The sequence below is a fragment of the Calonectris borealis genome, chromosome 10, assembly GCF_964195595.1.
Source record: "Calonectris borealis chromosome 10, bCalBor7.hap1.2, whole genome shotgun sequence".
NCBI classification, from domain to species: domain Eukaryota; kingdom Metazoa; phylum Chordata; class Aves; order Procellariiformes; family Procellariidae; genus Calonectris; species Calonectris borealis.
In genome coordinates this window covers 24,638,067-24,651,638 of record NC_134321.1, presented here as the reverse complement: position 1 = coordinate 24,651,638, position 13,572 = coordinate 24,638,067, and the positions used below count along the sequence as shown (strand labels likewise).

General features: G+C 44.9%; 1 protein-coding gene across 5 annotated transcripts in view; it reads left to right on the top strand.

Moving 5' to 3' along the window:
- SUSD3 (sushi domain containing 3) overlaps positions 1-13,572 on the top strand; it is a 34,803-nt gene that overhangs the window by 11,036 nt on the left and 10,195 nt on the right. For 3 of the 5 annotated variants that reach the window (XM_075159486.1, XM_075159488.1, XM_075159489.1), the window contains exons 2-4: positions 7,003-7,191; positions 8,690-8,837; positions 11,803-11,970. In XM_075159486.1, coding sequence (XP_075015587.1) covers positions 7,003-7,191; positions 8,690-8,837; positions 11,803-11,970 — 505 coding nt within the window. Of the gene's footprint in view, positions 1-2,540; positions 2,713-7,002; positions 7,192-8,689; positions 8,838-11,802; positions 11,971-12,474; positions 12,990-13,572 lie in introns of those variants that run through there. The other 2 variants (XM_075159487.1, XM_075159484.1) reach the window with 2 other exon arrangements.

The following is a 13,572-nucleotide window of genomic DNA, read 5'->3' as shown; positions in this document are numbered from 1 at the left end:
GCAGCCCTCTACTATGTCAGTGTAGGGTTGGGAAGTGTTTAGTGCTGACTCCTAAATCTTGCTCTGTCTTGTTCACTACACTGAGCAGCTCAAAAGCCGGATGAAAAATGCTGGGAGAGGGAAAAGAAAAAGGCTCAGTATCGTAGGGAGAGATGAACCGAATTTGTCTGCTTCAGATCTGGATGTAAGATTTTGCAGCAGCGTAGCGCAAGCGTTTCTTTCGGAGATGGAAGTCAAGAATTTGCTGCTATCTGATAATTTTTGCTACCTTAGCAGGCATGAAAAGACCTTGAAGTAGGCTTTACCATCCTTCATCCACCAAAGGGCACCCTGAGTTGTCAAGGACCGCACAGTGGTCAATACATTACTGTGTATTTTCCCATCTGGATGTAGGGATCGCTGCTCCGTGGAGAGAGCAACCGGCAGCGCCGCACGAAGTGGGTGCAGCCATCCAGCACCTCTGGATTGCTCAGGGGACAGCACCAGTGCCTGTTCCACCTCCGTGTTGGCCGTGTTGACGGGGTGATCTAATGCCTTGCCCACGACTTCTCTCCTCGCCGGCTTCACACCAGCTTTGTCCGGTCGGAGGATGAGGCTCAGGAGGATCCCATTCCCACTGAAGTGTCCCCAGCATCCAGCAGTGCTTGGCTCTGCGCTTCTGCTCTCTTGTCTGAAAAGGTCGTGTTGGTGAGCGCTCCGGCCCCTCTTGTGTTTCAGAGCTGCTTGGCGTTCGACACTGTGCTGTTTCTTTCTTTTCTCTGGATGCGTTTGCTTCTCTCTTCTTCCGGACGTGCACCCTTCCCTGCTCCACGCCAGGAAGGACCCTGCTCTGCCCGATAGCAGCTGCTGCCCGAAGGCTGCCATGGCTGAACTGAAACCGCCGGAGCGCTGCTGACAGAAACTGGCCGTAGGCGAGGACGCATGCGGGATGCGAGATGTGCTCACTTGTCCTGGGGGCCCCCGCCGCACCGGCGGCCCGGAACGTGGTGAGAAGGAAAGCGACGCTGCCCAAAACGCGACTGATGAGACTCAGCCTGGCGGGGGAGTCCCAGCACCCCTTCACGCTGCAGAACGATTGCATGTTGTTAAGTAGGTTGCAAACAGCGTGTTGAAAAATCAGTTTTACCTACAAAACAACAACAGAAAAAAAATGAGGGAAGTTGGTAGGAGCGAGCCGAAGGTACCTGCTATAACACAGGTGTGAGCAGAGGGCTCACTTGGGTATGGGTGTGTGAACACAAAAAGAAACTCGCTTCAAATACCTTTTTTCTCTCCTTCCCTCCTTCTCTCTTAATTGTTCCTTATCAATGGGAGAACGAGCTTTTTTGAAAAAGCATTTCCACGAGTGTTTAATGGTGGCCTGTGAGAATGATTAGATAATTGGGTTCCCTCTTTCACAATTTTAAAATTAATTTTTCAATAGAAACCCAGAGTGTTTTGTAGGGAGCGTTTTCGTTTGGAAATGCTGAAATCAGGCAGATGCGAGAACCACATATCGTTAACAAGCTGTGTTTCTTTTTTCAGACTGTGGGCTCTGAGAGATGTCTTCTGTAGGTACCTTCAAGTTTCACTGTCCGCAGATGTCCAGACGGTTCCTCCATGGGACTGGCCCCGGGGAACAGCCGCCTGCGTGGCTGCTTGCAGTTCTTGCAGGTCTCCATCAGGGTCCGGAGCGAGAAGCTCCCCTGGGCAGCGGTGGCCGAGCCGAAGGTGGTCCTTACAGTCGTGGGTGCAGAGGGCTGTGTTTTGGTGCATGTGGTTTGTGCCATACCTGGGCCTCGGAAACCTCCCCCAGGGGAATAACTTCGTAGGGCCATGCCCGCGTGTTGGAAGGCAGACAGGTCTGTAACAGCTTTCCAGCGTCTCGGCTTTCTAGTGACTCTCGGAAACCAGTGAAATAGGTAGGAAAGGTCAAGTCATGCCATTGCTGACGTGTGCTTTTGTTGGAAAAGGTTGAAGCCGGTCACTACCTGGTGCCACCAAGCAGTAGGAGGTCCCGTAGCACGCTTCCCGCTGGCTGCGGCGCAGCTGGGGACCTTGTTCAAGCTCTGCAGCTTCAAGAGCCTGGACCTCCCTCCGCCTCTTTTACTGCTGTGTTGGTGTCATGTTTAACACTAATATCGTAAAAAGCCGTGCCAGCGTCTGAATTTTCTAGTGGGAGGATAAGCTCCTCCTGGTAGCCGTTTGCTGTTGCAGCACGTCGTGCAGTTAAGAGCCCAGCCCTGGCAGGATTCATGGCCAGCTCTGAGGGGGAGCGAGGGCATGGTTGCAAGGGGACCGGTGCCGGGGCGAGGCGGTTTCACTCACACAAGATGCTTTACTACATCTGCTTTATTTCATATTTCACTTCTAGCTGCTTTTCTTTTGCTTTTTGACACAGCGAGCTCTTCCAAGAGCTCTTCTGTGAGGCTGCTGCGGATGTTCAACATTATGCCTGTGACTTCAGGGACACTAATTTCTAAGGAATTTCTGTAGGAAAATAGACTTGCAGAAATAATATCGGCATGTTTATTTTCTGCAGGGTTTATAGAACCTAATGTTCTGTCTCCTTCTGGCATCTGGTCATTCCAGCATGTTTTAGTTGCATTAAATAGTCAGCAATAAGCAATGCAAAGGCTTGAGTTACGTGTGTATGGGAATAACGAGGCAAAGGCATGGATTGCTCCCTTTCTGCACAAACAGCGAGTGGCAATCTTGATGACATGCTTTCAGGTAATTATTGCTGTGTTTTAGATCATTTTGGTATATACTTACGCGAGGTATTTGATTTTAAGTCGCTATGTTTCGCTATGGAAGGAGCACAGGAAATGTTTAATGGGCAAGCGTGCCTAGGTTGCTCTCTCATTTCTGTTTTCTTATCAGCAAAACATAAATCCGCAGCTCGCTGACAATGAAACCATATGGTAACTCTTTCTGAAAATCGATTTTGCTATACAGATAATCCTGGCTGTGCATGAGAAGAGAGATTTTGGATTATTTTGTCTTAATTCTTGCATTACTGTTTATTTTTCAGTGCCTGGAAATTACGTATGTGGCTATTTCTGAACACAGTGGTTTGGGTGAATTAAAAATTTATGGAGTACGCTACACTTTAGTGTCTTTACTTTGAGGACAGTTATTTGTCATATGAAATAATCTGTTTATTTGCTGTAGCCAATGCCCTTCTTCTGTGTTGGCAGACAGTAGCAGCAGATTCAGCTACTTTTTGAACACTGGACATCTTCTTAGTGTGAAGCCAAGCTAAGAAATGCATTTGTGTAGATCATCTCTTGCTTACAAGAAGCTGCAGAAGTAGCTGCAGGAACTTGAAGGTGTTCAGCTCGTTGTGCCCTGAAGGGAATTGGCTAGCTGATGGCTGATGGTCATCCCAGTTCACCAGAGCTGATGCTGTACGGTGGCATGGTACGCAGAGTGGACAAGGCAGTTTGTTAATCCTTTTCAATGAGTCAAATGAACAAGCGAGAGTCCAACGACTTCTGTTGGACTTAAAAAGAAATAAGAAAAAATGTTTCCAGCCTTTGCTTCATAAGGTTGTATCAGCAAGTGAGTTTTCTTCTTGAGCTTGGAAGTAGTAGCCAGTATCTGGATGTGTAAGCAGAGCACGAGCCTGGGAGCGGAGAACAACAGCGAGGAGGAATGGGAACTAGGCACCGGAGACACGTATCAAGTCTAGAAACGATGCCATGAACTAATCAAAACTAAACAACACATCATGAATTTTCCTGTTTGCTATAAGCTCGTAGAAGTGGCTGATAGGCTGGTAATTCCTCGGGCGCTCCTCCTAGCTTTCGGTGCAGGCATGAATCTGTGGAGTTTGAGATGCAGCTATTGCAAAAGCTACATGAGCAATAGAGGTTTTATTCAATTTTACATTTCTGGGTGCTAACAGTTACTGCAACCCGAGACCTGAACCTATATATTTAGAAAAGAAATATAAATCATGATGTAAATCTGGTCAGCACAAATGTTTATGCAGTATTTGTGTTTTACTTCTGGAGGCAATGCAGCCTCAAACACTAGCCTTAGCTGAAAACAAAAAATATAAATATATTATATTTAAAAAAAAAAACAACCTAAAATTCTTGATTCTAGTAGATTTAGTCAGATAAACATGCCTGAAGAGTATTCAAAGGATAACTTTATATGGAACATCTGCTTATATAAATAGGAGGACGGACGCTTACCTAAGCCATGATTTTCTGGAGATGGAAGGGGAAAATTAACCTAGCAGGACAGTGAATGCAGCAAGTAACCGAAAAACATTATAGGTAGTTAATAGCTAGAGCTTACAGGAGATATTTTACAAATGAGTTATTAGAAGACCATTGCTGATGAAAATTAGGGCAAATTTTATCCAGAGATACTAAATCCAAACTTGGATAAAATTCACAAAGTCATACCGGCAAAAATCCATCTATGCATTTCAATACAAGCATTTGTAAAAAGCAAAAAGTAGTGACACATTTGATATTTTGACTTTGGTGGGAAGAAATTGTGTTGAAAAGCTCTTGGAAGGAGAAGAAGAAATGGTATTTCTACTCTGGCCAAATGCAGGTACATGAAATGCAGTTGATGAACTTCCAGCTCAGCACCTGTGTAGAGCCGGGTATAGAAGCTTTCAAAAGTTTGGCTCTCATTAGCTGTCGTTAAGATGAGCCTCTGGGGTTGCCCCAAGTACATTCATACAGGAATGAGCCGCTGGGGATGACACAACGCTGTTACAGCCCTGGCCAAAGCGAGGAAATATCCACGGCTTCGTGGGACATTGGCTGTTAGAAATCTTTGTAGTGCTCAAGTGAAGAAAAATATTTTAAAATCCACGGCTGAGGAATAATGCTGACAAGGTCACTGACATTCAGAGGTTTTAATCGCTCGGCATGTACCATCATGGGCAAGGTCAGTGCAGGAAAGGGTCAAGAGCACCTGAACCAGGTGCACGTATTACTCAGGATGGTCAATGCTGGGTTAAATGAAGTATGTCTTGAAAGAAGGGATCCAGTGCCAAATGATCTGTTCTTTGGAGAGCAGAGGCTGAATAACGAGTCCAGGTAAACTGGCAAGTCTGCTGAAAGCATCTAATGAGGGCTGCTGTGGTGGCTAGGCAGACGTACTTGGAATGAAATTTGGCTCTGAATTACTTTCTGCATCTTGTGCAGCTGGAATTGTCACTGACGTTAACTCTAAGTATGTGATGCGGTGTGTAAAAATAGCCTTGAAAGTGTAAAATGCAAAAAGGTGGGTATTTTGCAGCTTAGGACAACGGTTTTTCATGGTAAGGCTCTGAGTGATTAAGGTAAAACGAAAAGCCCAAACTCGTAATGCTCATCTGAAGCGAGGAGGAAGGTTGTCCAGTGCACATACCCCATGTGTTCCAGCAACGGGATGTTGGAGGGAAGGACAAGAGATGAAGGGAAATGATGCTCTAGAAAATATTTGCTCTCGTTGAGGCAAATTGCTGCCATAGTAAGAGACTGAAAGAAGTGGCAAAACAAACAGAAATAATCTGCATGGAATTAGAACAGGCACGTTTTTAAAAGCTAGTCCTCAGTACATATTTACTTAGTAGATTAGACTGGTGATTGTCACTGTGGCTTTTGTTTGGTCTTTTGCTGAGATTTCTTTGGGTTTGTTTTCCAGGGAGCTGGGGTTTTTAAGAGCATAAATTGAAGACAGGTAGTAAGCCTGTCTGCTGCGGTTTGATCGCAGAAGCTTAACATTAATTAGTGATCAAGGGGCCGTTTTAGTATTAAAAATAAAATAGATTTGCTATCGACATGTGATTCTGTCAAGATGTTCTCAAGGAGGCTATTAAAACTCTACACCTCTTTTTGCTTGTAGGTGTGGGAAGCATGTTTTCCCCCTTCTAATTTTTTTGTGCCTCGTCATAGTGCTTGCAACTCTGGTCTTGCAACGGCGACCCAGTTGCCTCTGAGTCTGCTGAAGTCATTTGGAAGTCCAGCGACAGATAGGGAACTTGGGCTCCGGTGCAGAAGCAGTGCTGGTATTTAATAAATTAAAAAAAAAAAAGGATTATGTAAAACAGTGTCCAGATTCTGTCAGTGCACATGTGCAAAACCAGAAAGTGTATTTATTGTTGTTATCTTTGAAGTATATCTGGATATCATAAGTTGTCTTAATGACCGATCATTAAAATTTGTGTTTAAAATGAGGGTGAAATAAGAAGCGTTGTGACAGTAAAACCCAATCTGTAAAGTTAGTGGCTGACGTTAGGTGGCCGAGAGGCGAACAGCTCCATGACTCAGAAAACAGCTGTATGAACGACAAAGAAATAGAGGGAGAAAAGCTGAATGAAGAAAAATGTACTAAAACAAATGATATACTATAAAGCAGAGTTTGTCACTTGAAAATGGAGATACGTGGAATGTAGCTGTGCTGTATGTGTATGTCTCTCCCGGTCCCCTCCCTGTACAGTGGCTCTTGAACCCGCTGGCTCATTTCAGCCAAGACTAACGGAGGTGCAGTGCTCTTGAAAGATAGGAAGTTTCTGTAGGGTCATGACAAGATGCTACCAAGTAGACTGCAATGCTGAAATATGTGATCAATCCGTTAGATCTTGGAAGGTTTGCATAGGGGAAGATATGCTATGAATACTCCCAGCATGGAAGATGCCAGCCTGAGTACTTAACTGAACACACAGACCAACAAGACAGGAATCCGTAGGAGACCACGCCACTCACAGAATGACTTTTTTTTTTTTTCCTAAATGTTTAATATGTGCCAGTCTAAGTAGATAATGTTGCAACACGAGTAAAACCTCCCTTTGCGCCGGGGGTCAGGGCAGTGGAGCTGTTGAATGGCACCGAAGGGGGTTTGGCCGTGGGCTGGTACTTGGCAGAGCAGTCAGCATCGCCCACCCCGAGGTCTGTTATTTGTTTTGACCATTAGCTTGGACTGATTTACAATCCGATTGCAATAAAACTTAAGTGGACCTTTGCTTTTGGCTCTGGCGCAGCATTGTCTCGCTTTGTTTTTGTTCTGCAGGGCAGTGCAGCCGCGTCTTCCCTCCCCAGCTTGGCACACTACAGATCATTCACGGCAACGGCACGGCCGTGGGGACGGTGATAACGTTCCAGTGCTCTGCCGAGCACCAGCTGGAGGGACCAGGCGTCATCACCTGCATTTGGAAAGGGAACGGTACCCAGTGGACAGCCGGAGTGCCCTCCTGCAAGCGTAAGGTTCTTTCCAAACCATGCCCAGTCCCTTTTGGCTGCATTGAGTTTATTTTGTCCTGCCCGTCTCCTACAACGTTCAGATTAATTCTAGACATCTGTGCAAGGAAAAAGACAAACTCAATTTCCTTCAAAGTTGCCCCCACTGAATGTAACTGCACTCCATATGTGTTCTGACATCGTTCATTATCATGACACAGAAAAGACTGGGTTGGATTTATGCCTGATCTCACATCACCAACTCCGGTAGTGTTGCACCCGGAATAACTGTGGCTCTGTAGCTACAAGCTGTACCCTTCTTTAGAAAATGCATAGATATGACCAACTAATGTGCAAGCATATTTGCAAACCCTCTAATCTTCTGGCATTCTTTTCTGAAGATATTTTTGCTGTAAAAGAAACTGAGCGGTATTTTTTTAACAATTTTAGGTTGCTGCCTGTGGGCAGCCGCATGGGAAAGTTGCCATATTGACAAATAACGTTTGAATGGCAACAACATTAACTACCTTTCACGCTGTGTTCCTTCTTATTTATTATAAGGTTGTTAGTAATTTGACTAGAAGTAGGCCCAAGCAAAACGTGGTACCTCTGAGCTTTGAGAATCCCAGTCTGTGTCTCAGACCTTGTATAATTTTAAATCATTGGTAGACGGACTTAGACACTTACTGCTCTCTCATGAACTCAGCTATTCTTATCTCTCATTTGAGAGATTCCATTAAAGAAAAACGGGAAAAATCCTCCCCTCCAGAGGCTGCAGAACTGTAAAGCTTTGTGTGGAGCTCAGCTGAACCATTTCTGATGCTGGTCATCACGGCGTTGGAAGAACTAGATGAGTTTTGAAGCAAGACATGCTTAGTGCTCCAGATGAGTTGGCAGAGATCTGCGTTAGCTGTGCCACACCACATTCCCACTCCTCCTTTTGTCTGGATAATTCACTTCCAACATCAGCCCTGTGAACACTCAGCCCTGCAGATACCGTCCCTTCCATCCTGCGTCCTTCCCCAAACAGAGGAAGACCCCTTGTTCCCTGCCTGCCAAATAAGGTGTAATTATATGGAAGTCTCCTTGCTCTAAAGGGCTTCTTTAAGCCCATTTACCCCTGTCAGTGTTTGTTTTTGCAGCTCCAGTCCTTGTTAACAATTGCTTATAAGAGTCTGCTAGCTCATCTGCATTTGATATGCCGACAAAGTTGCGCTTTTTAGCTACTGCAGCGCTAAAGGCATTGTGTTTAATTAGTTGCAGTGGTGAAATACTTGTGAACAATTCATTAGTAGCTTATAAACAGGAGATTTTTAAATAGCCCAAGTTGAGGCTTGCGTCGCTCTAAGCTGAAGCCAAGATACTCTGGTATCTTCACACATACTAATGTGAAAGTCCTTACTGAGCTATTGTTAGCAGAACTGTGAATCAGGTAGGTTTCAACATAGTTTAATGAAAATGTGAAAGATAAATTCATGGGTTGACCTTAGAAACGTGCTTCTGTGTTTGCTTTGCTGCAGCCATATCAAAATATGAGACTTTTGGATTTAAGGTCGCAGTGATTGCCTCCATCGTGAGCTGTGCCATCATTCTGCTGATGTCCATGGCTTTTTTAACTTGTTGTCTTATCAAGTGTGTGAAGAAAAGTGAAAGGAGGAGGACTCAAAGGTATGTCAAGAAAAGATTTTTAAAACCGGTGTAAGGCTGTACATCATATTGACTCCAGTGCTGTGATAGCAGAGAGCTTCAAAGGACTTGGTGCTCACACCACCACAATGGTGTTAATTACTGAAAATCCTTAATTTGTAGGTTAGGCTTTAGGCATAGAAAGGTTTGGAATTCAAGACTATTTAGGCACCTAATGTCTGTTAATATCTTCTGTGGGCCTGGACAGATCTAGGTTTACCCAGGATTATGCAGAAGCTGAACATACAAGTCTTATTTGCTGGCCCAGTCTTTCTCTCCTTGAATTATTTAAGATTGGCTGCGTTTTCCCTTCTTCTCTCCCTCTTTCATTTTTTCCTTTGCTCTCCCTGAACACTGCTGGGAAAATTAATCTACCTATGTCAAAACCGTCAAAGCCCTCACCGCCTGCAAAGCATACTTAAAGCTGTTGCAGCGCTGTGCTGGAAGGACGTAGGATTTTGTCTTCTGGCTTGAAGTGCAAGACAGCGGGCAGGATTATAAACAGGCATGGGAAGAAGTAAAATTTACCAATCCAGTCCATTAGAAAAACGCGGTGTGAAGGGTGGCTGCGTGACCACATCTGGCTGCACGCTCAAGCCGAGCCACTGTTGTTCGTGAGAGCATCCATCCAAAGTCACCTGCTGCAGAAGGCTTTCCGTGGGCACCTCTTCTTCGTTTCCCTCCCGCTTTTCCTGCTCGTTGTTCCCACCATTGCTCGTACCTCAGCGGGGTGGCTGCACCCTGTCCCGCTGACGCCTCTCTGCAGACAGTAAGCTGCACTTCTGGTCGATTTTAAGCCTCTTCTTGCTTCAGAGAAGCTTTGGAGTGAGGTGGGGTGGCGGTGGAGTAGAGGGAGACGGGAGGGCACGAGTGAAGGTTTCTCTGCTCCAAGCTGTGTTTTATCTAAAGCTGCGTGGGAACGAGCTTAGGGGGGAAATTCTGTCATTTTGAAATCTGATTGTAACCAAAATACAGATTTTCTATTTCCCTTGACAGGATTTTGTGAGGCAAAAAAGAAAGTCTTTGGTGTCATTCATAAAATTAGGTTTTCACTGATAGCATGAAATAATTTTTGAAATGAAAGGGTTGATTGGCGTTTTTGGAATCGCCGCTTTTCTTTTTGGTAAGACTATTCATATCAAAGTCCTCGTTTTTCATTTATTTTTAAACGGAGTTTTGTCCAAATTAGCTGTTCACATGACTTTGGTGACTTGGTATTTTTCTCTTATGAAAGAAAAGACGTTTCACACCAGACGTTTTGACCTGGTTCTGTCATCAGGACATAAAACGATTCCCTTTGTTGGGAGCTGCTCAGTTCCCTGCTGCCCTCTGTCCGCCCTTCGCTGCCTCCCGAAGGAGCTGCTCCAGCCTGGCCCATCCGCGACTGAGCCCGCTCCTGGGGGGCCTGGGGGCACTGCAGATTGTGTGGCTTGGCCCCGCTGTCAGGAGGCAACTGAGACGATGGAGAAACGGTCCATGTCACGTGAGAGAGGGTGACGCATCCCTGTACGAAACTTGCTCGACCCGCAGCCCGTGCTGCGGAGTGCCGGACGTGGTGGGAGCTGCTGCAGGCAGGGGCGCAAGCGCGTGGGGGTCTGCGTGTAGAGAGGATCCCTTCTGTGATCAGTTGGTGCGGTTGGAAGACGTGGATTGACTTTTGGGTGCGCAGGGCATTAATCTGAAGAGAAGCTGCCGGCTTGATAGCAATACAAAGTGAGAATACTTGGTAGGGGATTGGTTAAATAAGTGTCTCTTAGGCCACCTCTGAAAGAAAAGGTGGTCTGTACCCTGGGGTGGGGAGGATGTCCTCGTCTTGCCTTTGGCTTTGAAGTCTGCCTGTCTGCTTTCTTTGGCTCTTTTAGTTGGTCTACTAGAAGAGACCACCTCTGCCTACAAACCTGTCTTGCAAGGTATCTGTTTGATGATCTTGGAAGTGCCATCTTGTGTTTTACCCGTGCGCTTGGAGAGAAAAAGGACAAAGGCTGCTGAAAATCCTCACATAATTTAGCCTCCTCCCAGGCTTTGTCCCACTGCGTGAGCTGCCATTTTCTTCGGTAGGAGCAGGATCGCATCCTGAGAGGACAGAAACGACACCAAAATCGGCATCGCCAGCCCCCACGATTTCACCTTGCCCCGTCAGCTAGTGTGAATGCCTGTGATTATGTGAATCTTAGACTTCTTCTAAAAACAAGAACAGAAATTGTGATTTTTTTTTGCCCGAGAGTTGTAGAAAGCAGCATGAAAAGCGCCTTGAGCGTTTCCGAAAGGAAATCCTGAAGACAACCGAATGAGCCCTGCTCTTAACAGAGGCACCATTACCTGTCTCCGCCATTTTTAAGTCAATTCATCTTTTCAACCTGCCTGGTGATTTTTGAACCCTTAGGAATGGCAGTGCTGCAAAAATTCACAGAAAATACTTTATTTTCTGAAATAATTTATTCCGTAAAATGGGGATGGTCTGTAGTCTTTTCATGTACCACAGGATCTGGCCTGACGTGTGTCACAGTGAAGGTCCGTGAGAACATTGACACAACATTACACCTTAAGTGACTTTCCCTATTACCTGTAGTCTTAAAATCCACTGAATCAAGTTGACATAATTATTGGGGTTTTGTTCCTTTGAACTATCCACAGTTGCTCATCAGAAAATTGCTCTTATTTTTTGTTCATTTGCTTGTTTTTTAAGGAGTGTTGGATAATACTTAAAATAACACTATTTACAGAATAATATTTATGCTATTTAAGAACGCCCCACCTTAAGGTATTTAAGGAGGTATTTAAGTCTCTGGAAATTGGGCTTACACTTGAAGTTCAGCCTATGTTTAAATGCTTCAGTAAACCTGGATTTAGATTTAAACTCTAGTGAGTCAGGGCTGCGGTCAGATAAAAGCTCAGATATACAGCCGTTTATCACAGTAATGTATTCTGCCCCTTGCTCTATTCACAGAGATATGCAGCTGTGGTACCAGCTCAGAACTGAAGAACTGGAGCACATGCAAGCTGCTTACTTTGGCTTTAAGGGAAGAAACAATAACAACAACAATAAGAAACTCAGGAGTAAATCCGTATTTGATGATGTGACTAACATGGCATATGATAACCAAGGCTTCTACAGGTAAGGCTATTAAAACATAGTGGGTTTGAGTGAGTTGGTTGAACAAATTTTAGAAAGAGGATTCCTTGCAAATGCATTTTAAAGGGATGCCCCTGCAGAGGACATGATGCCAGTGGATTGTCAGGGCTTGTCCTTGAACTTACCCGTCTTGGGGGGAACTGATGTTGCCAAAAGCTGAGACAGCAGAGCAGCTGAGCGTGAGCTCGTCCTTACAGCTTCTTTCGTCTGTCCCCAGTAGTGCTTGGTTAAGCCTGGTCTGCAGGGGAGGTTGCACCAGATTAACTGGAGAGAGGTTTTTAATTGGCTTTGTTAAATTGATGCTAAACTGCAGCAGGAAAGTCAACTGCTGCAGGTATCGAGGTGCCAGCTTGCCTAAGAGCCTTAGCGGGGGAGCCAGCCAGGGACACCTGGGGCTGCAGTGCGGCTCAAGGTGAGCATCGAGAATTACCGTTTATCCCTCGGTGACCGCAAAAGCTCTCTTGAGCAATACCGTTTCGTTATCAGGGTGTGCAGGGCAAACACAACGGGACCCTCATCCGCGAGGCAGCGTGAATGCCCGCAGTGTGGGAACCCTGACCCTGGGGGAGTCCGAACAAGTGTCCACGCTGAAACAAAGTGCATCACGTACTGTGGACGCGTGGATGGTGGACATAGGTATTTTTTGTGTCCGTTCAAAATGACTTCTGAAAGTGTCCAGATGTGTTACTCTGGCTGTGTTTTTGCCAACAAAAGAAAAACAGAAAAATGAATACATGTTAAATTCTAATTGCTGTTTTGCTATTACCATTCATATAAACACACGTCATTGTGTCTTTCATATCCTTTGGGTTCTGCTTCATCGTCATGTATGATAATACATAGCACAATCCTTGTTTGCTTTTAATTCACTGCTCACTTGTACAGGTTTTATGTACAGCAGTATCTGTGATTTGTAATGGTTACCTGCAGAAAACCATTTTATGCAGGTTATAAACCTACTTGATGTCACAGTGCAGCTGGAAATTATATTCAAATGGAGCACTTGCACAAAAGTCTGATGGCTGCTTAATCAATTCCTAGCTTTGGGTGATTTCAGAAAGATGTATAAAGCTAATTAAATGCTGATTATAACCTAAACAGCTTTTAGAAGACTCAGGATGCAATTTTTAATTTTGGGCAACTTCAATCTGCTACGATGTTAATGTTTTGTATGAGTGTAATCTGCTTTTAAAATAATATGCATAAACTTATAAAGGGCTGTAAACAGGTTAGTGCTCTGCTGGAGCCTCGAGCTCCTTCTGGGTCCTTATCTGCACCACTCACGGAGCAGAAGCTGCTGTATTATGTTTACCAAATTCTGTACACTTTTTCTTAACTGAAAATAGCAGGGAATATACAATTCTTCTGTATAAGCTTCTCTGGGGCCAGAAATCAACAAGTTTATTATTTCTTTAGAAAATTGGAGAATGTATAAACTTCACTGGGGAATTGAAGAGGGCAGGAGGAGGAAAGCCTGTGAGCTCTTCTTTTCCTACGTAGAACAATACACATGCTGTGTTAAATACAGGTGCACGTACCCACCTCCTGACGCATGAGGTCCGCTATTAATCAAGGTCTACTTTA